Source organism: Macaca fascicularis, chromosome 8 (assembly GCF_037993035.2).
Source record: "Macaca fascicularis isolate 582-1 chromosome 8, T2T-MFA8v1.1".
In the NCBI taxonomy this organism is placed as follows: Eukaryota; Metazoa; Chordata; class Mammalia; order Primates; family Cercopithecidae; genus Macaca; species Macaca fascicularis.
In genome coordinates this window covers 113,850,575-113,877,194 of record NC_088382.1, presented here as the reverse complement: position 1 = coordinate 113,877,194, position 26,620 = coordinate 113,850,575, and the positions used below count along the sequence as shown (strand labels likewise).

Below are 26,620 nucleotides of genomic sequence, written 5' to 3'. Positions count from 1 at the left end.
GAGACACAGTCTTGCTCTGTCACCCAGGCTGGAGTGCAGTAGCGTGATCTCAGATCACTGCAACCTCAGCCTCCAGGGTTCAAGTGATTCTCGTGCCTCAGCCTCCCACAGGTGCCTGGCTAATTTTTGCATTTTTGGTAGAGATGGGGTTTCTCATGTTTCCAGGCTGGTCTCAAACTCCTGGCCTCAAGTGATCTGCACGGCTCGGCCTCCCAAAGTGCTGAGATTACAGGTGTGAGCCACTGCGCTTGGCCGACAATAATCTATCTGAGAATATTTGAGAGGGACATTCACTGTTAATGCTGGATATCTGGCACCTATAATGTGCTCGGCATTGAGCTAGGTGCTGTGCTGGGTATGGAATTGCTGGCTTTGATTCCTATGTTCAAAGGCTTAACCATTTAATGGGATTAAGGACTAAGTAGCATTCTGAGAACCATTTCAAATATAATGAAAGATTAGACCTTATCAATTATGTCATTTAGAAATAGATTTCACATTAAGTTTAAATCAAAACTATCTTCCCAATAAAACTCTCAATGCTTTAGAAATAGCCCAAATGCAGGAATCTATAGATGCATTCATTCAACTCATTCACATCCTATGTGCTCATCACTGTTTTAGACACTATAAGATAATACAAATGGTAATGATTCCCTTTTCTCCACTTTCTTGCCTGTTGTTCTCTCCGCCTGACATAGTCTTCTTCTCACTCTTGCTTCCCATTGCCATCATCTCCTTCTGTTTAACTCCTGTTCATTTTTTTAGATATAAGCTTTCCCTAAATGTCTAAACTGGGTTGAAACACTTTGCTTTGTACTCCTGTAGCATTCTGGGGGCTTCACTTTAGGAGTTATCACACTTGGAATTGTTTACCCAATGTGTCTTCTTTAGAAGAATGAAAGCCCCATGAGGACAGGGCTAATGTTTGTTTTGTTCACTACTATGCCTGAAATAGTGCCTCAAAAAAAAGCTAGGACTAAATAAACCTTCACTGGACAGATATTTATTGAACATCTATGTGTCAAACAGTTTTTGATACTGAAGATATGGTCTCTGCCCTGAAGGAGCTTACATTTTAGTTAAAGTGTTGATTTAATGATAGATGAGAATCTACCTCAAACTCCATATTTTCCAGGTGAGGAAATGAATGCCCTGGAGAATAAGTGACCTGAGTAAGGGCATATGGAAGATGTGAGTGGCACGGATTTGTTGTTTGTTCACTTAAAAAATTTCTCTTTTGCAAAGTATTTCTCAATACACATTTCACAATCCAGAGGTGGGTTGTACAAACTCCCGTTTCTTCAGTGCATAAATGCCCACAGAACACTGAGGGCATCACGAGCTGAGGGAGTTGAGACAAACACGTTGAGCACATGATTTTTACATGCACAGAATGACAAGGGTTACATCAGTAGTCGGCAGACAGCTTTGGTGATCTGTTGCCTAATTCTATCATATCCACTACAAGAATATCATATCCTTTACTGTTGTCTATAGAGCCTCGGCATCTGGGGTCCCTGGGAAAGTGAAGGTGTTGGCGTCAATGGCAGCCGTGTTGTTAGGGTTTTGTCAGGAGCTGCCAAAAGAGCTCATTTGTGAGCTGGGAGTGGCAAGAAGGGACTCATGTGTATGATTACTGAGAAAAGTAGAAGAGATTTTCAGGAGAGGGCACATGAGAAAGGGAAGGGAATTTTTGTAACAGGAATGTATGAACAAAAGCAATTCACTAGAGTGAGGGTATATATGGGATAAAGGAAAAAAAATACGGGATAGGTATGGGGAAATGGACTGGAGTTGAGTCTTTGGAAATGGAGGAAATGGTTGTTTCCAAGAATGGAAAGACAGCTAGACTTAGATTTCAGTTAGATTACTAAATAAATGTGAATTCAAACTAGCTCTTAAATTTCAGACCTGAAGCAGACTCCCATGAGAACTCCACAGGCGTTCCTTCTCCCAGTTGAGGAACTGCCCCAGAAGGATATGGAGAAATCCTGTCACCCATTCATATCCACACATAGAAGCCAGTCTCTGGACAGGTTGTTATATGTCAGGTTACCACATGTCTCCCTACCCCAAAAACACACCCTCCACCCCCCACAAAGCAAAACTGAAACTTTAGCAGAAACACATATGCATAAAGCCAGCTATGCCTTCGCCATCTTCACCCAGGGGCTAGCAGAGCCTGTGCTTAAGTATTTGTGACTCTGCTGTCAGTGAAGGCCATGACTAACTTAAAAATTTCACTCATAAAATCTGTGAGTTGCTGAGTCATTTAATCAGAAAGCAACTCAATCCAAAATAACAACCTTTTAAAATACAGCAACTTTTAATAGTGTGAGCAGAAATCTTTTGGCATTTTGAAGAAGTGCTCTACTGAGGGCTATTGCTAAGACCAGCAGTCTACTTATGTTATTGAGAAGTAGGAGACGGTGATTTCATTCTTTAAATGATACATGAGTTCAGGGAACGAGCTGTAGCAGGCTCAGGGCTATGTGGGGAGAAAAGTCAGAGAAAGCACTGCAGATGTCTGTAAAGAAAATGTTTTATTTAAAGTGTTAAATACCATCACCAGAATGAATTTGATTTACATTAGTTGGTGTTCATTACAGGACTCATCTGCCCATTTTTTCCAACTGGAATTCCCTTTACTTTTCAAACATACTATGTACAGGGCAACAACGGTCACTGGCATAGTGCTAGTTACATGACTAAACCACAAGTCGAGGTGCAGATGTGAAAATTAAAAAAAAAAAAACACCAACTTTTAAATAAATACTGCATAATGACAAGTATGTACAAATATTCCATACAGTCATGTCCTTCTTATTAAAATTAGAAACAATTTGTATAGGAATATGCACAAAAGATTATGTGACTGCATCTTAGTATCAGGAAAATCATAAACCTTTATTCTAAGGGATAGTATAGACACTCTAGGTCTATTAAATCAATTGTTGCTGGTACACAGGTGTCTAAATTATTTTAATAAAGTTTTATTCATTCTTTTAACAACTTTACCTGGGTCCATCAGAATGTCAAGACACAGTCTTGGTGTATTTCATATTGCACCACATAAAGAGAAGGCATTTTTAGTGATACTCATTTTAACTTTTGCACCGTATCAAGCATGATAGTTTTTAATGGTCAGCACTGAACTAAAAAAAAATTTGTGCATGGCCTTAATTTAAACAAATGAGATGTGGATTTCAAAAATTAAAGCAAAGAATTAAAATCAAGCTATAATAATGTTATCAAAATGTACATAAAGAACCATGGGTGGTTTATTACAATAACCAGTGACTTTTCCTCTAAATAGGGGAACTTAGGAGAAATTTGACCTTGCAGCACCACCCAATGGTAATAACTGTCTGTAAAACCAAAGGCAGGGGTTTTGACTTTAGGAGATTTTCACATAGACTTTTGGTGATGGCATCAAATAACTATTAATAGGCATACTGACTTTCTTTGAGTCACCAAAAAATTGGAGCTTTAAAATTGTTGCAGATTTATGTTTGCTATATTTCTTTAGAAATATAATTTGTGAAAAGTTGAATTTTACTACAGAAAAATGAATGAATAAACAGCCCTGTGTTTCAGGGCTCCCAATTTTTAGCAGTGTTTCTATTCACATAGTAAATGGAAACTGACTAAAGAAATTGCTTTAACTGATTAAAAAACAAACAAAACCTAAGACCTTCTACAAATAATACTTTAATCCCTGTATGAATAATGCTGGTGCTAAAAACAAATTTATTGGACATCACAATGGCAACATGATTTTAGAATTTTCCTGTAAACTGAATTTTAAAGGTGAAAAAAAAAACCATGCACTGACAATAAATTGCAAAAGTTCAAATATCTTCTTTTTCAAATACATGCTGACTTACTTTAATGTACTCCCAAGTCATGTTGCAAAATCCTTTTCAACATGCTTGAAATAAAGAAAGCTCTTAAAATTATTTTTCCCTTGAGAAATTCGCAAATTCAGAGACATCTACAGCTCTGAATTAAACATGGGGTATAAGAGAGGATCAGATCAAAACTTGTAATTTTTTAGTATAAGGTTCACTCTGGCAGGGAGAAAGAAAAGATTAAAAGAGGGAGAAGAGGAAAAGTGAGAGGAGAAAGATGTGAAAAATTTGCACATATTGAACTTCATAAGATTTGTATGTTTAAGATGGAGATAAATTGAATATATTATACTTATTTGTCACATAAAGAGAATTTTAAATATCTTCTAGAAAGTATTTCCATTTGTAATGTCTGCCAAAACACAGACTATGATTAAAGAATAAACATGGTGTATCTTTGTATCACCCTGTTGCATTCTCTCTCCTTTTTAAAACCATGCACTAGTGAAATTTATTTTTAAAAATAATATAAACTGTTGAAAATGGCTGATTTTTATTTTTATTTTTTGCAAGTTGCAGCCCCAAGAAAATAATTTAAGTATTCAGCTAATCTGTGTCCATGCAAAAAAAGTTTCTTTAATTTCATTCAGTACAGTGTAGCCACAGAATTTTGCTTTTCAGAGTCCAACACATCTTGGCATTAGTAAAGGACGTGCCTGTGGAGCTACAGAGTCTGCCACTCTTCCTGCTGGACAGACTGCTCTGATCCCCGGCCAGAGGAGGGCTGATGATTGTTCCTGACCACTTCTTTGGTCTCCTACTTTTCACTTGATGCTTCCTAGGATTTCACTCCTTGACCTGTAACACGGCTTCATGGCTGTATAGCTCCATTTCTGTGGCATATCAGGGCTTTGGGGTTAGATAAATGAAGAAAAAGGAACGATAAAAATATAAAGGTGCCATTGAAAAGGGCTTCTGTTGCATGAAACTGACTGATTCTTTGAGATTAATCCATGGCTTCAGATTGGACCAGAACTCGAATGTCATTTAATTCCAAACCTGATAGTTCTTCACAGCTCTGCTCTTTCACCTGAGGGCCTTCTTTAGGGCACAATGTGTGCAACTTCCTCTGAGAACACAGGATCGCTTTGTATCCCTAGAAACAGGCTCAGAAGACACAACATTAAGCATGCAGTGTTACCAGGGTTTGCAACCTGTGATTTGTTTTTTTTTGTTTGTTTTTTTTTTTTTTTGTAACGCTGGTTGCTGTGACAACAGTTTTACAGCTGCTATGAACGAGAGTAAGAAGGTCCAGTTGAACTTTCCAGAGATGATTGGGAAGCTCTTCTTGTCAAAGGGGCCAAGGTTGGATCTACTAGGGAGGAAGGAGGGAAAAGTTTGAACCATCCGATCACCATATTGGATAGCTCTAGTTCATCTAAAAGTATCTGGGCCACTCCCATAAAAGATTTGTGATCCATGCGGCCATAGTCTCCCCAAACGATGATCTGTTGGCAAAATAAAAAGTAGAGTGATGTCAGTGTAACTGTGTAAATAGAAAAAGTTGTAAAATATATTAAAATACTAAAGTACATTTACTTAATTTTCTGACATCAAATATCAAGTTAAAATCTGTATAATGAAATAGTTGTCTTTAACTAGTGGAATCTAAAGGTACATTGGGGAAATTATACTGAAGCATTAAGGTCGTAAGAAATCCAGAGAGAGTGGAATTTATGTGTGGTGGAGATTTGCATGTCTATAAATCACTTTAAAGAAAATGACAACGTATATTGCTTTACAGCACTGGTCACCGCTTTGAAAAGTTTCCAAAGAATTTCAGTTGTGAGGAACATAAAAGAATACAACAGAAAAGATTTGGGGTATAACGTCTGACTCCATGAAAAATACTTTCTTAGGTAAGGGATAAACAATTAGGTAGATACCTGTAAAACTTTTCCTTGTGGACTCTCTTCGAAAGATAATAGCTGCTGGTAAAGGGGTTCCAGCGTTTTTCTTGCCACTTTTGTTTTCTTCTTGGCTATGCAGACTCCGTTATCTAACAGATACACCTTTACATATGGTGCTTGGGAAAGGAAAGATAGAGGAGAATAAGCGATAAACTATGGACATGAAATGGCCAACTCTCAGTGACATTTACCAGTTTAATCTTTGGCTGAAAGAGCTAGCAATCATGCCACTGGCCTAGCCGCATTCTGTCAAAATCACTAGATAAACAGTGGATAACTGTGTCTTTCAGAGAGTTTTAGGGGATGTTAACATAGCCCCTGAGTTTATTATTATTATTTTCATCAACTGGTTATACAGGTTTACACACTGCATTAAATAAAGTGAAATGCTTCCAGTCCTGAGAGATGTCCTACTCAGTCTTTAATTTATCAATACTTAAATCTATTTAACATGCTTGAAGCTATATTGTTTCATTCACTCATCCCCACAAATAGTGATTATCACTCAAAAGTACTTATTTATTGGTGGTGGTGTGGGTATAACAGTAGTGGAATTTCATGTGATATTGATCAAATTAGCTAAGAGGCAACTAATTAGAAAATCTATGGCTTAAAATTTATCCAACAGACACTTCTTAAAAACCACTTTTTATGCATGTACAAATCATGATATTCTTTATAGCAGAATGAGTTGACAAGGTCTAAGATATATAAACACAACTGTCTTAATCACCAGTGCAAGGTTATACAATAGATTATATAATTAAAACTTTCTGCAAGGATAGAAAAGTTGAGTCAAAGTTACAAGTCAATCAGTAGAGATGCTGAAGCTAGAAATAGAAAAGTTAGGAGTCAAAATTACAAGTCAATCAGTAGAGATGCTGAGGCTAGAAATCAAGTTTCAGAATCCTCAGGAATTGTTTTATCCATCTTATCAAACAATCTCTACACAATGTATTTGGAGCACTGTGGCACCTTCCATGGCTTCAAGCGCCTTAGATTATAATGACATTTCAGTATGAAATATGTAGCATAAGAAGTTATAATAGTGCCTTTCTTTCCTCAGATTATAGGAAGTAAAAGTCTTATAATTAGAATATCCAGCATACATAGCTTATGCTACTTTTGGAGCCTGTATCTATTTTTATTCTAATTCCAGAGCCTTACGGATTCCTGAGGAGAATTTTGAAGCTCTAGAGAAACTGAAGAATAACACAAAAGACTAGCTAATAAGAAAAAAGAACTCCTTGTGTACATGGTGTGACAAAATGAATTTTCTAAGTGGGATGGTTTTTATTTTGCAGTGGTTTCTAGTATGTATGTACTTATTTAACAACTTACATTATCCCCACCGGATCATCCTCATTGAACACTCATTCAGGATAAACATACAAATGACTCCAGCCCCAAACCAGTCATAATGGACTATCCATTAATAACCTTGATTAACTAAATCAAAGGTCTAAACCAATCAAAAGATCTCTAAGTTGAAACAATATGGATTATGGACAATAATAGAAAACTCTCTTTTGTTTTTACCTGGCAGTGTCTTGGAACCTGGTTTTACAACAAGGCCACGGGCCCGGATGATTTCTACCTCCAACTGTCCCTTTTTGTCCATCATTCCTACCTGAATGTCACCTAATGGAAGGAGGAAGAAACAAATATGCTTTAATATACAAATGCACTAAGGAAAATACTTGAGTCAAAGACCTTGGTTTAACATCATTTCATCATTTCCCATATATTTTCTTAAATTCAAATATACTTAAAATTCTATCAATAATATCTTCCTTTAAAAAGCATTAAAATTAAAAGAGAAATAATGGTTAAATATTTTTTATTGCTAAAATCTAAGGTCTTGATTCCTGTTGATAATATTGTTACAGATTCTATTGGGCTGAGCCCAGTGGCTCATGCCTGTAATCCCAGCACTTTGGGAGGTGGAGGCAGGAGGATTGCTTGAGGCCAGGAGTTTGAGACCAGCTTGGTCAGCACAGTGAGGTCCTGTCTCTACAAAAAAAACAGTCAAAATATTTGCTGGGTATGGTGGCGTGTGCCTGTAGTCCCAGCTACTTGGGAAGATGAGGTGGGAGGATTTCTTGAGCCAAGGTGGTCAAGGCTGCAGTGAACCATAATCATGCCACTGCACTTCAGCCTGGGCAACAGAGTGAAACTCTGTCAAAAAAAAAAAAAAAAAAAAAGAGGGAGAGAGAGAGAGAAAGAGAGAGAGAGAGAGAGAAGATTCTATCAAATTTAGAGAATTTTATTTTCAATAATCTAAAACAAAATAGTGAAATCATGTGGCAGAAATCCTTACCCATTGCAGGTGTTGCCAGAGTCTGGCGTCCCACCAGCTGAGCAGGGCCAAGGCCATCCAGGAAATCGCTGAATTGGCTATCAGAGGCCAAGCGAACACCAGGGAAAATCAGACTGAAAGCAAAATAACATATGAGATTAAATCCCCAATCCCTATTTATTTTCAAGGAAGCTTGGTTTCATTCTAGCCTCGTTATTGTGGCAAAACTAGTCCTATTATTTTGCCACTTATGTTTACTGGATCCAAACACCCTGCTCCACTTCCCAGGGCTCTTCCTTCATACTCTCAGCAGCCCACGTATGACACCAGAAGCACCTGTCACACTGCACTGCAGGCTTCTGCTGGTGAGCCTTTCTCTTCCTTGGTCGCAAGGGCAGACTGTGACTTCTACGAGTCACACTCAGCACATATTGAGCACTTACTCCATCACAGGCTTTATCATATTTAATCTTCTTAGCTGCACTATGATATGTTCTATTATTTCTCCTATTTCATACATGAAGAAATGTTTCTGGATCATTCCCATCTGCATACAAATATGCTGTTATTTCTTCCACCATATAAAAAAATCCCTTTCCGGACCCCATTTCCCTCTCCAGTTACTACCCCATTTCTCTCCTTGAAATAATTGTCTCTATGTGCTGTCTTCCATTTCTTTCCTCTCATTCTCTCTTGAAAGTCTAATCATGTTTTCATTGTTGCCACTCCACTAAAACTCTCTGATCATTTGACACAACTGACCTTGCCCCTTCCTCCTTGAAGCACTGTCTCCCACTGCTTTCTGCACACTCTAGTCTCCTGGTTTCCCTTTTTTCCCTTCTGCCATTCAGCCTTAACCTCCTGTGCTAGTTCTGCCACTAAACACTGGAGCTCGATCCTTTGACCTCTTATCTTTTTTCTATGTCTGAATTCCCTTGATAATCTCATCCAGTCTCATGGTTTTAAATGCCATCTATGCTGCTATTGCCTAGATTGACATCTCCAGCCTGGATCTCTCCCTTGGGCCACAGACCTATGTTCCAACTGCTTAGTCTACACATCTGCTTGGATATGTAATAGGCACCTGAAAGTCAAATTGTTTAAAACGGACTCTCCCCATGCTCTTGTTCCCGCACTGCAAACACACAAACAAAAAATCCAAACTCTGGTCCTGTCAAAAGATTCCCATCTTGATAAATGGTAACTTCATTCTTCATTCTTCCAACTGCTCAACCTTGGAGCCATCTGTCTTCCTTCCTCTCTGTCATGGACTGAATGATGTCACCCCAAATTTCTTATGTTGAAGCCCTAACCCTTAATATGTTTGTATTTGGCCATAAGGCCTTTAAAGAGAGAAGGTTAAATGAGGCCATTAGCATGCAGCCCTAATCCAATATGACCCATGTCCTTGTAAGAAGAGGAAGAGACACCAGGAGTAGGTACGCACAGAGAAAAAGCTGTGAGAAGATATCACAAGAAGGTGGCCATCTGCAAGCCAAGGAGAAAAGCCTCAGGAGAACTCAAACCTGCGGACACCTTAATCTTGGACTTCTAGCCTACTGATCTGTGAGAAAATAAATTCCTGTTGTTTAAGCCACCCAGCCTGCGTATTTTATTATGGCAGCCTTGGCAAACAAATATACTATCTTTTCTCTCATTACCCACATCAAATGTACCAATAAATCTTACTTGTTCTACTGTCAAAATACATTCAGAATCTGACCTCACTAATGCTACACTCTGGTCCAAGCCACCATTTCCTAGCTTCCGTATTCCTGTAGTAGCCTTGTGAATGCTCTCCCTGTTGCTGCCCTTGCTGTCCTGGCCCCTTGCCCGCTCAGCATTCAGACTGATCTGCCAAAAACAGAAGTCAGATCCTGTCACTCCTCTGCTCAAAACCATCCAACATCTTCTCACCCCACTCAGTAAGAGCAGAGTCCTTACAATACATAAAGTCTATATAAGCTGTCCTCACCCCTGCCACATGCCCTAATTCCTCGTCCGTTACTGCTCTCACCCTTCCTCCCCAGTGCTGCCCTCCTCACTGCTGACACTAGGCCAGCTCCTGCCTCAGGGCTTCTGAAGCAATCTTCATCCTAGAATGTTCTTCCTTCAGATATCCCTCTGCTCACTAAATTCCTTCAGATCTTCATTCGAATATCTCCTTTCCCCTTTCCCCATCTATCCTGTGTCACATCTTACCTCCAACCTCTTGATCATCTTTCTTCCTTGCTGTATTTTTCTCCTTAGCACGTATGCTATCTAATCTACTATATATTTTACTAGTTTTTCTTTTATGTACATTTTAACAATTTTTCTTGTTGTTTGTCTTCTCTATTAGAGTGTAAATGTGAGGAGAGTATTTTATTTTATGGGGAGTGGTGTCTGCTTTGTTCACTGCTGTATCTCTAGCACCTAGAACCAAGCCTGGAATATTGTAAGTTCTACAGAAGGAAAGGAAAGGAAAGGGAAAAGGAAACAAAAGAAAAGAAAAGACTCAGTTGAGAGAACCAGGCCTATATGACTGCAAACCCCATGATCTTAGCCATGGAGATTTACTCCCTCCCCACTATGACTTATATCTCCAATGTACAGCACGGTGACTGGCCCACTGGAGGATATGGTAATATTTGTTGAATGAATTTATGGGTATTCATCCTCTTTTTCCAATAAGACTATAAACATCTGGAGCAAGGGCTATAGTGTAAACATTTTTATGTCCCTAACAGTACCTAACGTAGTTCTTTGCAATGATTAGTGCTCAGTGCACATTTACTTTTCAGTTGATTTTCCCTCTCTTTTTAGACTTCTTTAATGAATAGCGAATCTATTTCTCCCCCCGACCTCAACTCTCAAATATTCAGTTAATACAAATGTTTTAGTCTGTTTCTATAAGTATCCCGTATAAGCCTACTTACAAATGTATAGAAACCATTTATATCTCTTGTATTTATGTTATCATGCTAGACAAATTATCCTGAGACATACCATTCCTGCTGTGCCAACAGCTCCTATGGCCTCACATCTGTAAACCGGCCACACACAGGTTATCTAAACATCTAATACTTCCATGGTGATGACAGTGAGGCCAGTAAACCCCATTTTCCTTTATTAATGTCCTTTACAGCCCCACTTCCAGATCTTTAGTTGCTAAGTACTATTAATTTGTTGGTGACAGAACTACACAAGCTACAAATGCTTTAAAAATATCTGAGACAGTTAATTCAAAGGAAAGCTACATGATAACCATGTAAAAGGCTCCCCAACTTTTTTGGTGGCATTTCTTTTTGGCTGTTATATTTAATATAATTAAATAATTATAGTTGTGTGTTACAACATGGAACTAAGTATACACCAGCATTCCATATTTTTTAGCAATCATTCTCAGGATAGAGATTCTTAAAACTAGCATTGTTCACATGGTATGGCATGCATGCTTATTATTTTTGGGCTTTTATATATTATTTCAAGCTAGGGCAAAATACTGTATTTGCATTGCATTGTAAGAGTTACATTTTAGCAACTTGCCATTAAGGCAAAACACTTTATTCTTAAATCTATTTCACTTGATATAAAAAGCCAGATACGTCACATTGCTCAGTGGCAGGTGAGCAAAGTTCTCTTCACAGGAAATTAACCAGTGAAAATTCAAGTGGTTCTGAAGAGCATGAGAGTTAGAAAGTCTCTGTGGAAGCACAGAGAGTGAGACAGGTGAGGTGCGGAGGAGACACACATCATATGCAGCCTCACTCACTTTCCTTCTGAGCTGTAGCTGTTCATGCTGCCGTCTGTAGACTCTCGGCTTGCTTGTCGAGTCATCCAGTTCCTCATCTCCACGGCCAGGCCTGTTTCTGTACTTCTTTGGACAGTGCTCCTTAGTTTTTTACCTCCTGCTTCTGCAGAGATAGAAACAAAAAGTGTAACAGCTTTGTCATCACTATCTGGTAAGAAATATCAGCCAAGGCTCTCAGATCATCAGATGCAAAGAACTGTGTAAATACAAAGTGCTCTTTTTAAGGAGACAGAAAGAAAAGGTATTTAAAACAATTTTAAACAATGTCATGTTGAGTGGGACGAACATTTTCTAAAAAATCTGTAAGCACAAAACACCATTGTTTTATTTCCATTTAAAACAGTGTTCAAATTGTTAATGTAACAAAAAGATTCAACATAAGGAAAACAAAAAAGCTTTATTTTCATTGTAATACTTAAATGCAGGTTAATTTATGCCTATCTTTTGTTTTCATTGTAATATTTAAATGCCAGATTAATTTCTGCCCACCATATTTTCCCCTTTCTTTTAATCATAGTAAAAGAACCAGGCCTTCACACAATTTACAAAGAAACAGATGGTGAGTAATCCTCAAATTCCAGTCTTAACTTTTACAGGAAAGTCTGTTTTTGTAGGGTGATAGATATTAGAAGGAAAAAGAATCTACACAAAGGAGAGAGCCTAGTTTGCCAACAGTTTCACATCTCTTGGTAACTTTCAGAAAGATACTCCAAGGGGAATGCAAAAACCCACCAAAATAATGTGAAAAGAGATTTTTAATTTTTGTTCATGGACAGTCACGTCCTCAAGGATCTTTAATAGTTTGGTGATGTGATTTACTAATAGAAACCAATTAGAAGAGCAAACAGGAAACTGAGTCAAGTACTACAGATGTGACACAGATAGGAAGTACTATCTGGAGAGGTCAGGGAAGAAGGTGTGTCATAGAGGGTGTGGGATTTGAGCTGGGCATGAAAAATAGGTAGATTGGGACTTAACGAGAGGTGAGAAGAGAGCTTTGTAAGCAAGGGAAACGGCATGGGCAAAGGTGCAAAGATAAGGATAGCCACGTGCATTTAAGGGAGGTGCAATGACCAAAGCACATGTAAAGTAATGGGGGAGTGGGTTCCACAAAAAATTGAGCCCAAATTACAAAAGCTATGAGTGTCGAGATGCGAAGTTGAGAGGCTACCAAAGCTTGAGCAAGAAGGTGATAGTACAAATGATTTGTACTCGATTACTTCTTGTCAGGCTTAAATATTTATCCACACTGTGAATATTGATAGCTTTTTGGGATATGACCATACAGTTAGCTCTTTTAGTGCCTGGTATTAATAACTTTTTTTTTTTTTTTGAGACAGAGTCTTGCACTGTTGCCCAGGCTGAAATGCAGTGGCATGATCTCTGCTCACTGCAACCTCTGTCTCCCGGGTTCAAGTGATTATCCTGCCTCAGCCTCCTGAGTAGCTGGGATTACAGATGCCCATCATCATGCCCTTCTAATTTTTTGTATTTTTAGTACAGACGGGGTTTCACTACGTTGGCCAGGCTGGTCTTGAACTCCTGACCTTGTGATCCGCCCGCCTCAGTCTCCCAAAGTGCTGGGATTACAGGCGTGAGCCACTGCACCTGGCAGTAAGTTATTTTTAGGTCTATAAATATTTGCTGATATTGCCAGTGATTTGTCGAAATCTCTTTTCACCAAGTCTCTTACAAGTAATTACCATTTTGAAATACTGCTTTAAATTTCATCCATTCTCTACTTCCAACATTAATGTACACCAAAATGCTTTAAAGAGTATATATGAAATACAAATTATGACTGATCTGTAACTCAGTTCCACAATCTAAGGCTGATATTTTAGATAACTGATGGTAAACATGTTGTACTGATATGAACTGTAACAAGATACAAAACATCCCCTACTAATGAGGGAAAGATCTTCTTTACAGCATAATATTAGTAAATGTAAAAGGAATAAAATTTAAAAATTACCAATTTGCAACCTCCATTGGAATAAATGATATAAGCAAGGCTCATCAAGGGAGGCTAACACTATTAGATGAAAGGTTGTAGAAAGGATACTCATATGAGCCAAATATTTGTTCCATAAATTATTCTAATTGTTAAAGGAAAAAAAAAGTACTTTAACACTGGGAGACCAGCTGCCACCATCTTAATCAAGTGATCAAACTTAGTAGCACTAAGAGGGGACAATAATATGCACCTCCGGATATAAGATACACAGTATCACTTGTCAAGCTGTTCTGGACAAAAACATGCAACCTGTTTTTAATCAGATCTTTGGAGCCAGCTTCAAATTTTCAAAAACAGGTGATAGAGTAACAAGATATATGATAGACACACATACACAAAACAATCAGAGAAATCCAGAACATGGACTACTGTTCAAGAGAGTTGACCTAGTCTCTTAAAAGAAGTTAATATAATGAAAACAAACAAAGAAATAAGGTAAGGCAATTATTCTGGATTAAAATATATCAAAGAAATTTAACCATCAAATGCTATGAGTGTACTCGAACTTCTTGTTTGGGAAAGCAAAACAAGAAATTCTATATGCAAAACAGTATAAAAGTAAATTTGAATATGCATTTGACATTAGATATTAGAAAACTGTTATTTTTTAAGGTGAATAATGACATGTATTATAAAGAATTTTCTTATTAGGAGATACATGCTAAAGTATTTAGACCTGAAATGTTATATATTCTGCAATTTACTTTCAAATGGTGTAGGAAAAAACAAAAACAACCACCAAGCCCCCACCCCACCCCAAAACTGCACATATATGTTTTAAAAAATGAGGGAGAATGTTAAGGAGAAATGAAAGAATGAGAATGCAGAGTACATCCTGATATTTATGAAGTTAATATTTATGATTTCATTTGAGCAGTCCTCAAATAACTATATCAAAAAGTAAGCTGGGCATGATGGTTCACACCTGTAATCCCAGCACTTTGGGAGGCTGAGGCAGGTGGATCACTTGAGACCAGCCTGACCAACATGGTGAAACTCTGTCTCTACTAAAAATACAAAAATTAGCTGGGTGTGGTGGCCCATACCTGTAATCCCAGCTACTTGGGAGGCTGAGACTGGAGAATCACTTGAACTCAGGAGGCAGAGTTTGCAGTGAGCTGAAATTGTACCATTGCACTCCAGCCTGGGTGACAGAGCAAGACTCTGTCTCAAAAACAAACAAACACCCCAAGCAAGAAGTAATACAATTTTGTACAAGTGTGTCTCTCCATGTAGCTTTAATGTTCATTTCCTGTGAACAGTGCCCTTGTGAAAAAATTGCCATCAAGTGAGACATAAAACTTCAGTGAAATTTGAGCATGTGGAATGAGGATATGTACAAGAAACATATGACTTAGAAAGGAAATGAGATTCTGAAATATCTCAGAACACAGCCTCTGCAATGTCAAAGATCTACAGTTTTTAATTTAAGGTCTGACTCTATTATAGCGAAAGCGACTTGAAAATCTGCCATTATAGGGTTATGAGAACCAGCACCATTTGTCAAAGAATAATATGATCAGCATGTAATTCTTTTGTTTACAGATTGCTTCTTACATGTATCCCCTTCATAACGATGCTAAAAATCCCAATTTTACAGATATAGCATCTAAGGGCCCCAGTAGTTTACATAATTCCCTGAAGCAACATAGTAAGTGACAGAACCAGCATTTGTAGACAGTTCCCAGACTCCAAATTTTCTGCTATTCAGTACTTCATTGTCAGAATATAACTAAATGGGGAGCTTGTGCAGCTGTCTATGGAGATTATCCTGTGCTAATGCTGTAATTGCATATGGAAGGCCCTATTAGAAGCAGCTTAGTGGGGTGGGAAAAGCAGAGCACAGTGAAGGAGTCAGATCCTGGGATCATCAAACTGCTTCTCTTTTAGTCTACACTCTACCATTTACAAGGTGGGTGACACTTAAGCAAGTTACATACCCGCTCTGTGACTCAGTTTCCTCAAACTGAAATGACAACAATAATAAGCCTATCTCATTAGGAATGAGGTAGGAATTTTTGTGAGTATCAAGGAAAACAATACATTTAAAGCACTTAGGATAGTGCCTGATGCATAGAAAAGCTTCAGTTAATTGTACTGTTATTATTACCAGAGAGGGAATTTGAAACTAAGTATTCTAGGCCTGACTCTACCACTAACTTGTGAGCTCTATCTATTATCCTCTCTGAGTCACATCCCCTCTCTGAGTCTCTGGCTCCTCATTTATGAAAAAGGGAGGGGGAGGAGGGCAGATGATTTCTGATATCTTTGAGTTCTAATGTCTATGAGTTTGTGTATTAATGCATAACCGAGACCATGACTAACACCATACATTGAGGAGATACGCTAGTCACTATCATCTGACATAATCAAATAAATCCAAAAATATACTGAACATTTATAGTAGCCCATTAATACATGTCTTTTTCAATGTTCCATTATCAAATACATTTATAGGCTTATTTTAAAATTAATTTTTCAGCACCACAAAATCTTTAGCTACATTCACAGTAAAACTAATTTAACTTGAATGTCATTCATTACCATGATTCACATTTAATGTTCCAAATGATTTGTCATGTTATTTAACTTAAAAACTGAATCTAGCCGGGCGTGGTGGCTCAAGCCTGTAATCCCAGCACTTTGGGAGGCCGAGACGGGCGGATCACAAGGTCAGGAGATCGAGACCAGCCTGGCTAATACGGTGAAACCCCGTCTCTACTAAAAAATACAAAAAACTAGCCGGGTGAGGTGGTGGGCGCCTGTAGTCCCAGCTACTCGGGAGGCTGAGGCAGGAGAATGGCGTAGACCCGGGAGGTGGAGCTTGCAGTGAGCTGAGATGCGGCCACTGCACTCCAGCCTGGGCGACAGAGCGAGACTGTCTCAAAAAAAAAACCAAAAAACAAAAAACTGAATCTATATAATGGTGAAGGTCTATCTAAAGAAAATGTGGTAGGGAGAACTCTAAGATGATACCCATGATTATGTTACTCTACATGTAAAAGGGATTTTGCAGATGTAATTAAGGTTACTAATCAGTCAACCTAAAGATAGGGTGATTATCTGAATGGGCCTAACTGAACCACACCAGCCCTTTCAAAGCAGAGTGCTTTCTCTGGCTGGTTCCAGAAGAGGAAACCAGAGAGATGTGAAACACAAGAAAATTCAATGTACCTCTGTCTGCCTGAAGAGGGAAGGGGCCACATGGAAAAGATGTGAGAGCAGCCTTTAGCTGCTGAGAGTGATGCCTGGCTGACAGCAAGAAAAGAGGGACTTCAGGCCTGCAACTGTAAGGAATTGGGTTCTGTCCACCACCTAAAGGGCCTTGAAAGCTGATTTTCTCCCCTAGAACCTCCAGACAAGAACTCAGCCCAGGCAACATCTTCATTTCAGCCATGTGATGCTCTAGAAAGAAAACCCAGCCAATCGTGCCAGACTTGTGACCTACAGAACTGTGAATTAATAAATGGGTGTTGTTTTCAGTTGTTAAATGTGATAATTGTTACACTGTAATATAAAACTAATACAGTAAGTTCTGAGTCCTTTGTAGATAAGTTTTTTAAATGAGGAGACTTATTAAAATATCCTATTATGACTTAGGGGTGGACCATCAAAACTGTAAAAACTTAGCCATTATTTAAAAAAGTGTACATTTTATTTATTTATTTATTTATTTTTGAGACGGAGTCTTGCTCTGTCCCCCTGGCTGGAGTGCAGTGGCACTATCTCGGCTCACTGCAAGCTCCGCCTCCCGGGATCATGCCATTCTCCTGCCTCAGCCTTCTGAGTAGCTGGGACTACAGGCACCCGCCACCGCGCCCGGCTAATTTTTTTGTATTTTTAGTAGAGACGGGGTTTCACCATGTTAGCCAGGATGGTCTCGATCTCCTGACCTTGTGATCCGCCCGCCTCGGCCTCCCAAAGTGCTGGGATTACAAGCGTGAGCCACCGCTCCTGGCCAAAAGTGTACATTTTAAAAAGTATACACATACATATAAATATACACATGCATACATAAACATATATGTATAATGTGTGTATGTGTGTGTGCACTGAAACATCAAAAAATACTCAGGTAAGGCCCAGATGGTGTTGTTGTTGAGGCCTTAAATCACTCATTTTGGTATTAGGTATTTTAAGCCAAAGTACATTTGGAGAAGATGCCTGCAGGTAAAAATCAAATTCTTGAACTGCAAAATATCACAGGCAGAAAGCAGAACACAGGAGGTGTCCTTGTTATTCTGCTCTGCTTAGTCTGATGACTCATTTACCTGGCACCCTCAGTAAAGCCATTTGATTAAACAAAAGACCAAAGGGTCAGTTTCCCCTAATAATATCTGGAAACCAGAAAACCTTTTGAGTTACTTGACAACAAAAACAAAAAGATCCTTTCTGCTACTGACTTGGAAACTGTTGTAAGCCCCACCCAAGGCAGGGCTTACAATGCACTGTCAAACTTAATGTCACAGTGACCTCTTTTCAAATCTTGGATTCACATAACCCATTCCTGGTTGCTCCCACCTGCAAGGTCTCATCTACTGCAGACAGACTTACTTTGGATTCAGGATTTTCTCAATGTCAGTATGCAAAATGATTTATGGAAACAGGATGAAGAATAGTTGGCAGATTATGAAAACTGACTTTACATTTTAGTTTAGACTACAATTTATATGCTTTAACAAGTTGCTATTTTTGCATTTTATTCATAATTACCATTTCTCAGAGTTAGTATAATTTAGAAAACCATTTGTGTTACATTTAAATAATTAAAAATGCATTATAATGAGAATTTCTAAAATTATTGACTCACAGATTTTAGGAAGTAATCTTGGGTAGCCAGTATATCTATGTAGTTTATGCACTCCCTTATTGCAGCAATGAGAAAGTTGAGGTCCTGAGTGGCTAGTTTGTCTTTGGTAGAAGACTTTTTCATCTTTAAGAATCATTAATAATTGTAAATTGTACTTTTACTCTCTTCCACCTTGCTCCTTTAATTCCTAAAATTTAAATATAACAATTGTCTCCAGCACCTTCATCAACCTCTGTGGTAGACTCTGTAGACATAACTTCTCTCCTATCAGCAGATTTTTTTTTTTTTTTAATTTTACTTTAAGTTCTGGGATACATGTGCAGAACATGCAGGTTTGTTACATAGGTATACATGTGCCACGGTGCTTTGCTGCACCTAATCAACCCATCATCTAGGTTTTAAGCACCACATGTATTAGGTATTTGTCCTAATGCTCTCTCTCCCCTTGCCCCCTACCGCCAAACTGGCCCCAGTGTGTGATGTTCCCCTCCTTGTGTCCATGTGTTCTCATTGTTCAACTCCCACTTATGAGTGAGAACATGTGGTGTTTGGTTTTTTGTTCCTGTGTTAGTTTGCTAAGAATGACGGCTTCCAGCTTCATCCATGTCCTTGCAAAGGACATGAACTCATTCTTTTTTATGGCTGCATAGTATTCCATGGTGTATATGTGCCACATTTTCTTTATTCAGTCTATCATTGATAGGCATTTGGGGTGGTTCCAAGTATTTGCTATTGTAAATAGTGCCCATCAGCAGATTTTATAACTTCCCTCCCATCAGCAGATTTTATATCAAGATATGAAAGATGTTGATTTATTTATCTATTTGGTTCTGCAAGACCTCAATATGGGGACACTGTCGTGGATTACTCTAACTACGTGTAAAAGCTCAAACACTTAGTTTCTCAGGTCTTGCTACTATCATAAATATAATTCAAATCTCTAAAAGTCTAAACAAAATAAAGACAAAGAGCCAACAATTTCGTTTGGGCTAATCCAGGCTCTGCATTTACAATTAAAATAAACTTGAAATTAAAAATGAACAATTGACACTCAAAATTGTTTCAGACTTTAACATGTATCCATTCATTCCAAAAGCTTTGTCACAACTATTTAATACTATAAAAGTTATGTATCGAATAGCTACAGCATGGTGAGCTTCAAGCAGAGGTCATAACTATGGTAGATGTTAGGGCTATTCATGTATTCATGTACTTATTCCCACCTCTGAAGTTAGGTGTGGTCATGTAACTTGCTTGTCCAATGAAATGTGAGCAAAACTAACCCATGTAACTTCAGGGTGGAAGATTTAGCAGCTGATGTATGTATGACTCACTATGTCTCCTTCCATCAGCCTGAGTACAGCCACACATAGGACTCTCAATGGACATGTAGCAGGAGTGAGACATAAATTTTTTGTGTTAAGCCATTAATATTTTTAGTTGTTTGTTATTACAACCTATTCTGACAGATACATACAATAGACAGTATTACATTTTCTTGTAAAAGTTTTAAATTTGTCTATTTTTTTGTTTTCAATATCATTTAAAAATTGGCCATTTTGAATACAGCTCTGTTAAAAACTCTGAATTTGATATTCTATTTTGTAACTGTTTTCATGGCTTTTGTTTTATAAGCATGCTTAAAAAAATTTAATCATTGTTCTTAAAATTCAGATTCACATTTAAAACACATTAAAATAATTTTAAATAAAGATTTGACTTTAGAATAGTTTGAGATTTACAGGAAAACTGCCAAAGATAGTACAGAGAATTCTAGCACCCCCATATCCAGTTTTCCCTATTATTAACATCTTACATGGGTATGGTAAATTTGTGACAATTACCGAACTAATATTGATATATGACTATTGACTAAAGTTTATACTTTATTCTGATGTCCTTAGTTTTTACCTGAAGTGCTTTTTCTGATCCAGGATACCACATTACATTTAGTCATCATGTCTCCTTACGTTCTTCTTGGAAACAAATTTTTTATATCTCTAATTCCTGATATTCTTTTACATTTGTAACTACTTTTTGTCTGCCTTTGTATATAAAATTAACATGCAGTATGACTCATAATAGTATTCGCATATTCATTAATATATCCACTTATTTTTGGTAAAAACAATATATAAATTGAAAATACTTGTCTATAGAAAAGTAGAAAATGTCACATCATATGTGAAAGTGCTGTATGTAAGAAAATAAGTTATCCATGGAACACTATGCAGCCATAAAAAAGGATGAGTTTGTGTCCTTTGTAGGGACATGGATGCAGCTGGAAACCATCATTCTCAGCAAACTGTTGCAAGAACAGAAAACCAAACACCACATGTTCTCTCACTCAAAGGTGGGAACTGAACAATGAGATCACTTGGACTCGGGAAGGGGAGCATCACACACCAGGGCCTATCACGGGGAGGGGGGAGGGGGGAGGGATTGCATTGGGAGTTATACCTGATGTAAATGACGAGTTGATGGGTGCTGACGAGTTGATGGGTGCAGCACACCAACATGGTACAAGTATACATATGTAACAAACCTGCACATTATGCACATGTACCCTAGAACTTAAAGTATAATAATATTAAAAAAAAAGAAAATAAGTTATCAATACTATATTAATCCAGACTGTATGACACAATGTAAAAGGACAGACTTAATACACATTTTAAGTGTATTTATAAGTTTGATTATGTTTCAAAAAAATTCAATTAAAATTCTCAGTCCCAGTGTTATAATTGAGTCAGGCAAGGGTCAGCACTGGATATTAAAATTATTGGATAATTTTTAGAGAACAGAATATTCATGTGGTACCAAAGTATTACTCCAGAAATTGCTTAATAATTCTAAAGGGAAAAATAAATCTTTTCCACAGAGAGAAACTGGCAGTCACCTCTTAACCAAGTGATGAAATGTAGCATGCCTAGGAGTAAGAAATCTTGACATTAGGTGTCTATTGATGGACTATATCAAGTTTATATCACCTATGACATTTAACCTCAATGTAATCACATCTCTAGGTCTAACTTCCAGTTTACCAGAAATACAGGGAATAGAGAGAATGATTAAAAAAAAAAATCCAGAATGTTGGACATTCTACAACACAGTTTTATCTGGATTCTTCAAAAGTCAATGTCATGAAAAATAATAGGGAAAGTACTGTTTTAGATTAAGCATAACAACCAAATACAATGAATAAACCTTGACTGAATCCTGGATTAAGGAGAAAAACAACAAAAAGCTTTAAAAAACATTTTTTTGGGGGACAACTGAACTGAAGAAATTGATACGGAATGAATATGAGATAATAAAGAGTTTTTTTGGGTTAATTTTGTTTATATATATTTTTTAAAAATTTGAGATGTATGCTAAAAGTACTTAATGATTTATCATGATGTCTGCAACTTACCTTATGCTCAAATGTTTGACAAAAATACATACCACATGTATGTGGTGTATGTGTGTGAATGCATGCGTGTGTATGAGTGAAAAGAGAGCAACAAAGATAAAAGATAAAGTCAATAAAGTCTGTCAGTCTATGTAGTCGATGCTCGTTGTATTATTCCTTTTTTCATATTTAAAATATTTCAAAATAAAAGTTGGGAAAAAACTCAACTACTCAATTTAGAACAAAGGAGGGAAAGAGCTATTGTTTCACGACTTACAACTATGTGGAGATGCTTTGGATATAAAATCTACGTATCTCTAGTTTTCATAAGAAGATTGTATGGCAGTGATGACTACTATCATTTTCCATATGAGGAAAGTGCCCAATTCACACAGTTGACTAATGATATAGATGAGATTTGAATTCAAATTTTGGCAACGTTAAAACCTATGCTTGTTTCTCAAAGCATGCCGGGCTTCCATCTTCACTTAGTATTTTCGACACAAATTTCTAATTCCAGAATAATCAGTGACTTGAAACCTCATCTCAGGTTCTCCTTGTATGTCCAAATAAACTTAAAATACATTGTTTTATGGGTAGTGTTGAGACTCAGATCATTCACGATTTTTGGTCTCTCATGAAAAATGGGGAAACGTCACTTTCATTGCCAAATTCTGACTTCATGAAAATGATGGTAACATGTATTTATGATAAAAATGGAAACAAATGTGCTAGAAAGTTATTCCCTACAATACACATATGCATTTCAATCTCTCAGCGTGCCACTTTGGACCAACCCACACCAAAAATTAGAGATTTCATCAAACGATACCACAGCTGTCAACAGGACTGAATACATCGTGAAAAACTGAGGATTTGCCAACATGTGGAGTTGAAAAGGATCTTGACCTCTTGTGTGTCTTGATCCTCATCTGCAAAACAGAGGTATCAAGCCAGAGGACAGGCATACCCGTTTCCCATTATGCGTTCCTGTAACTGTTAATACCGACTTTTAATGAGAAGTAAGACCTTATGAAGAAATAAAGCTTAAGACTCTTCTGCAGTAAGATAATTACATTTTTTCTATAAAAGTAAGACTTATCATTTTGGTATTCTTAACACATTTAAATATAAGAAATTATAGCTGTCATTGTTACTCTTTTGGCATTTGTAATTTTTTGGTACTTCCTTGCTCTTCTTGTCTGATGTTGTTATTACTACACTAAGGGGGATCAAGTAAAAGCCCATTAGAAAATAATCCATTCCTGATCCACAGTTAAACTACTTAGATAGAGTTGCATATCCACTACCCCACTCCTTGGCTTTTTTTTTTTTTTTAACTTTCAGATCTGTACTTGATCATGCATCAGTTCACTGATACCTGTGCCTGTTTCTGTCTCAAGAATGGATGTGAAATATCACCAAACTCTTCATAACTCTCAAGTTAGATATTTTGAGGCAATAATTTACGGTCGGATGAACATGCCATTTTAGAATCAGATGATATGAGTTCAAGTTCCTATTTGACTATTTGCAAATTTTGGGCAGGTAACTTATCTTTCTGTAGGTCAGAGTACTTTGGTGTAAACCTGGAATCATAATTAGCCTATGCCATAGAGTATACAACATGTATTGGTGTTTAATAAATAGTATTGAAAAAGAATCAGATCCTATAATCTGCATAGTTTTGGAAACTGAATAACATACAAAATTATAATAAATCTACAGGAAAAAAACTACACATAAATAAAAGGCCTTGCCATGTAAGAGGAGAGAGCCTATTGGCCAAATTGAACTAAGGGGTTGACTTCCCACCCAAATCCTTTTTTTCAGATGATATCAAGGTGGCTGCCATTAAGTTGAAAGCAAAGGAAGTGAGTAAAGCACAGAGGCTAGAAACTAAAATATCAGAGTTGTTAGGCTGAAAGTCTGTGTCTAATGAGGCGTTTGGCTGAAGTGACTCACACTTGAAACTGATCTGAAGCAAACAGACTGTAAACCTACTGAATTTCTGCACTACTGGTATAGAAAAAAAATACTAGCTTACCTTACAAAATTCTGTTGAACCCATAAGATAACAACGGAGTTTCCAAACCTGCACTAGAAAGAAGCAGGCTATGACAGCAATGGAGCCACCTCTTCAATACAAACCTTCATGGCCATAGAGAATAAACAACAAAGAAACACCTTCCTGAAAACAGAACCAGGGTTGCCAGATGAATAAACTAAGAAACATACTCTACTGTCAATCTCTGCCATTCCTACCAAGTGAGATTGATAACTCCTATAGATGACTGATTGTTTTGGGTTTCCTATTCTCTCCTTTCTAAATGGGAATTTTTCTTTCAGTTATTCTGTGGCTACCATACATTTAAATTACATTTAACAGAGTCAGAAAACGGAGGCAATAACTTGTTTTCAGGCTTGCAGGTCACTATAATACGAAAAGCCACATCTAGATATAACAGGACTACACATTGCTCAAAGATTCTAGATTTCGAACAGCTGGGTAAGATTTTAAGGTTGTCCTTCTGAGGAGGAATTTATTATGCTCTATATGAAAAAACAAGAGAGTGCATGGATATTGGGTGTCAAATCTGCAGAAAAAGTTGAAATCGAGTACACCATATTCTTTACCTTAGATTTCTTCCATAGATTTTACCCTGTTCTTGTCTGCTTGCGCTCAATGAACAGAGAGGAAAATAACAATATGAGAAACTCTTATTTAAAAAGAATTAAAAAGAGCTAATCATATTGAGCTTAGTTTTTTTTTCTTACCATTGGTAATTTATATTACAAAGTGGATATTTGTTAATGTTTTTCGCTTACCAGCATTTAAATCTTCTTTCTACATTTGAAAAATATCCCATCCTTTAATTATAGAAGTTGAAATCGTCAGGTGCCACTTTTCCAGCCTGCTTTGCAATTAGGGCATAAGCACATGGTTGAGGCACTACTTTTCCAAACTCTGAATCTGAAGTTAATAAAGCAAAGAAGCAGAGACACCATAGGCTTTCATTCCAATGAGGGTGGTCGCCAGAATATATTTTCCCAAAGTGACCCTACCCTGTAGCAGCATGCAGTGATTCGCCATGAGTTCTGACAATGGTGCAAGCTGTGATGTCTGTGCCAGGTAGCAGTGATAGTTTAGCAGGATTAACCTGCAGTATGGTTTTGGGCATCACTCCTAACCTACAGCCCAGAATCTCCAGCCTTCCTAGAGATTCTGTGACCTATCCAGGATCCCTTAGCAAATACCTTTCTTTTCTGCCTAAATTGCCAGAATTGATTTCTGTTGATTGCATCTGGGCACCTGAAAGGAAACATGTTGCATATACATGTTTCTTTGTAATGCATGATAGAAAAATATGTTGTTAGTATATATTAAGCTAAGTATACACAACTTCTAGGTGTAGCACAAAGAATGCATAACATTCAAGTACTCTTGTACATGCATGAATGCAAACAATCACCTAATCAGTATGGTCCCTTTCAGATCTAATAGCTTCTTTCCATTCCACAATAACAACACAGAAACCGACCAGGTACTTGGTCATTTATTCATTCACTATATATTTGTTAAGTACTTCCTGAATGTAAGGTACTGTGGGAGATAACAAATTTGTAATACATGATCACATAATTCCCAACTATGTGATTTTTAAATTTAGTAGGTAAGATAGTACACAAATAATGCAAGGTAATATGCGCTAAGTGCTTTATGAGTGGTAATGTTTCTAGAGCTGCATTGTCCAGTAGAACTTTCTGTGAATGAGATAAATGTTCTATAATTCTGCACTGCCTGATAAGGTAATCACTAGTCATACGTAGCTACTGAATACTTGAAAGGTGGCTAGTGGGACTGAGGAATAAAATTTTAAATTTTTAAAAATTTATTTAAATTTAAACAGTCACATGTGGCTAATACCTCATGTAGTAGATAACCCATATTTAGAGGTTCAGGAAAAGGCAAAAATATTTTGAAATGGGATTATAAGGGAATAGTAAGTATAATACTAGTTCACGATATTCATCAAGATAGGTATTGTTATATACACTTTACATACAAACGAGGAAACTAAAGCTGAAAGAAATTGTCTTCATAGTCCATACCAGTAGGAAGAGGTGGAGCCAGGATTTCCAGTTCAGCCACACAGTTTTTCCTCTGCCTACAGAAGCTCTTATAGCTTCTGAATACTTCATACAGTAGATGGGATATGGGCTGAGCTTTGAAGGACAATTAGACAGGATATACATACAGTGGTAAAGGAAGAATAGAAAGAAAGGCATGAACAAGACTTTGGAGACAAAGAGCAAGAAGGCTTAGTTTTATAGAATTACTAGCCTTGGAAGGTGGGGATGTTAAACCACACACACACACACACACAAAAGTCTCCTATTGTTAAAGAATTTGAATGTCGGGCTAAAGGCTTTATTTAGTAGGAGATGTAAATTTACTGACGTTTTTGAAGGAAGGGTAGTG

The 26,620-nt window shown here is 37.4% G+C and overlaps 1 protein-coding gene across 50 annotated transcripts in view; it reads right to left on the bottom strand.

Moving 5' to 3' along the window:
* Positions 1-2,529: 2,529 nt before the first annotated feature.
* Positions 2,530-26,620, bottom strand: part of RIMS2 (regulating synaptic membrane exocytosis 2) — a 753,111-nt gene continuing 729,020 nt past the window's right edge. For all 50 annotated transcript variants that reach the window (XM_073999244.1, XM_073999245.1, XM_073999258.1 and 47 more), the window contains 5 exons: positions 11,878-12,019; positions 8,145-8,257; positions 7,364-7,465; positions 5,801-5,940; positions 2,530-5,362 (listed from right to left, as the gene is read on the bottom strand). In XM_073999244.1, coding sequence (XP_073855345.1) covers positions 5,144-5,362; positions 5,801-5,940; positions 7,364-7,465; positions 8,145-8,257; positions 11,878-12,019 — 716 coding nt within the window. In that variant the 3' untranslated portion in view covers positions 2,530-5,143. The remainder of the gene's footprint in view (positions 5,363-5,800; positions 5,941-7,363; positions 7,466-8,144; positions 8,258-11,877; positions 12,020-26,620) is intronic.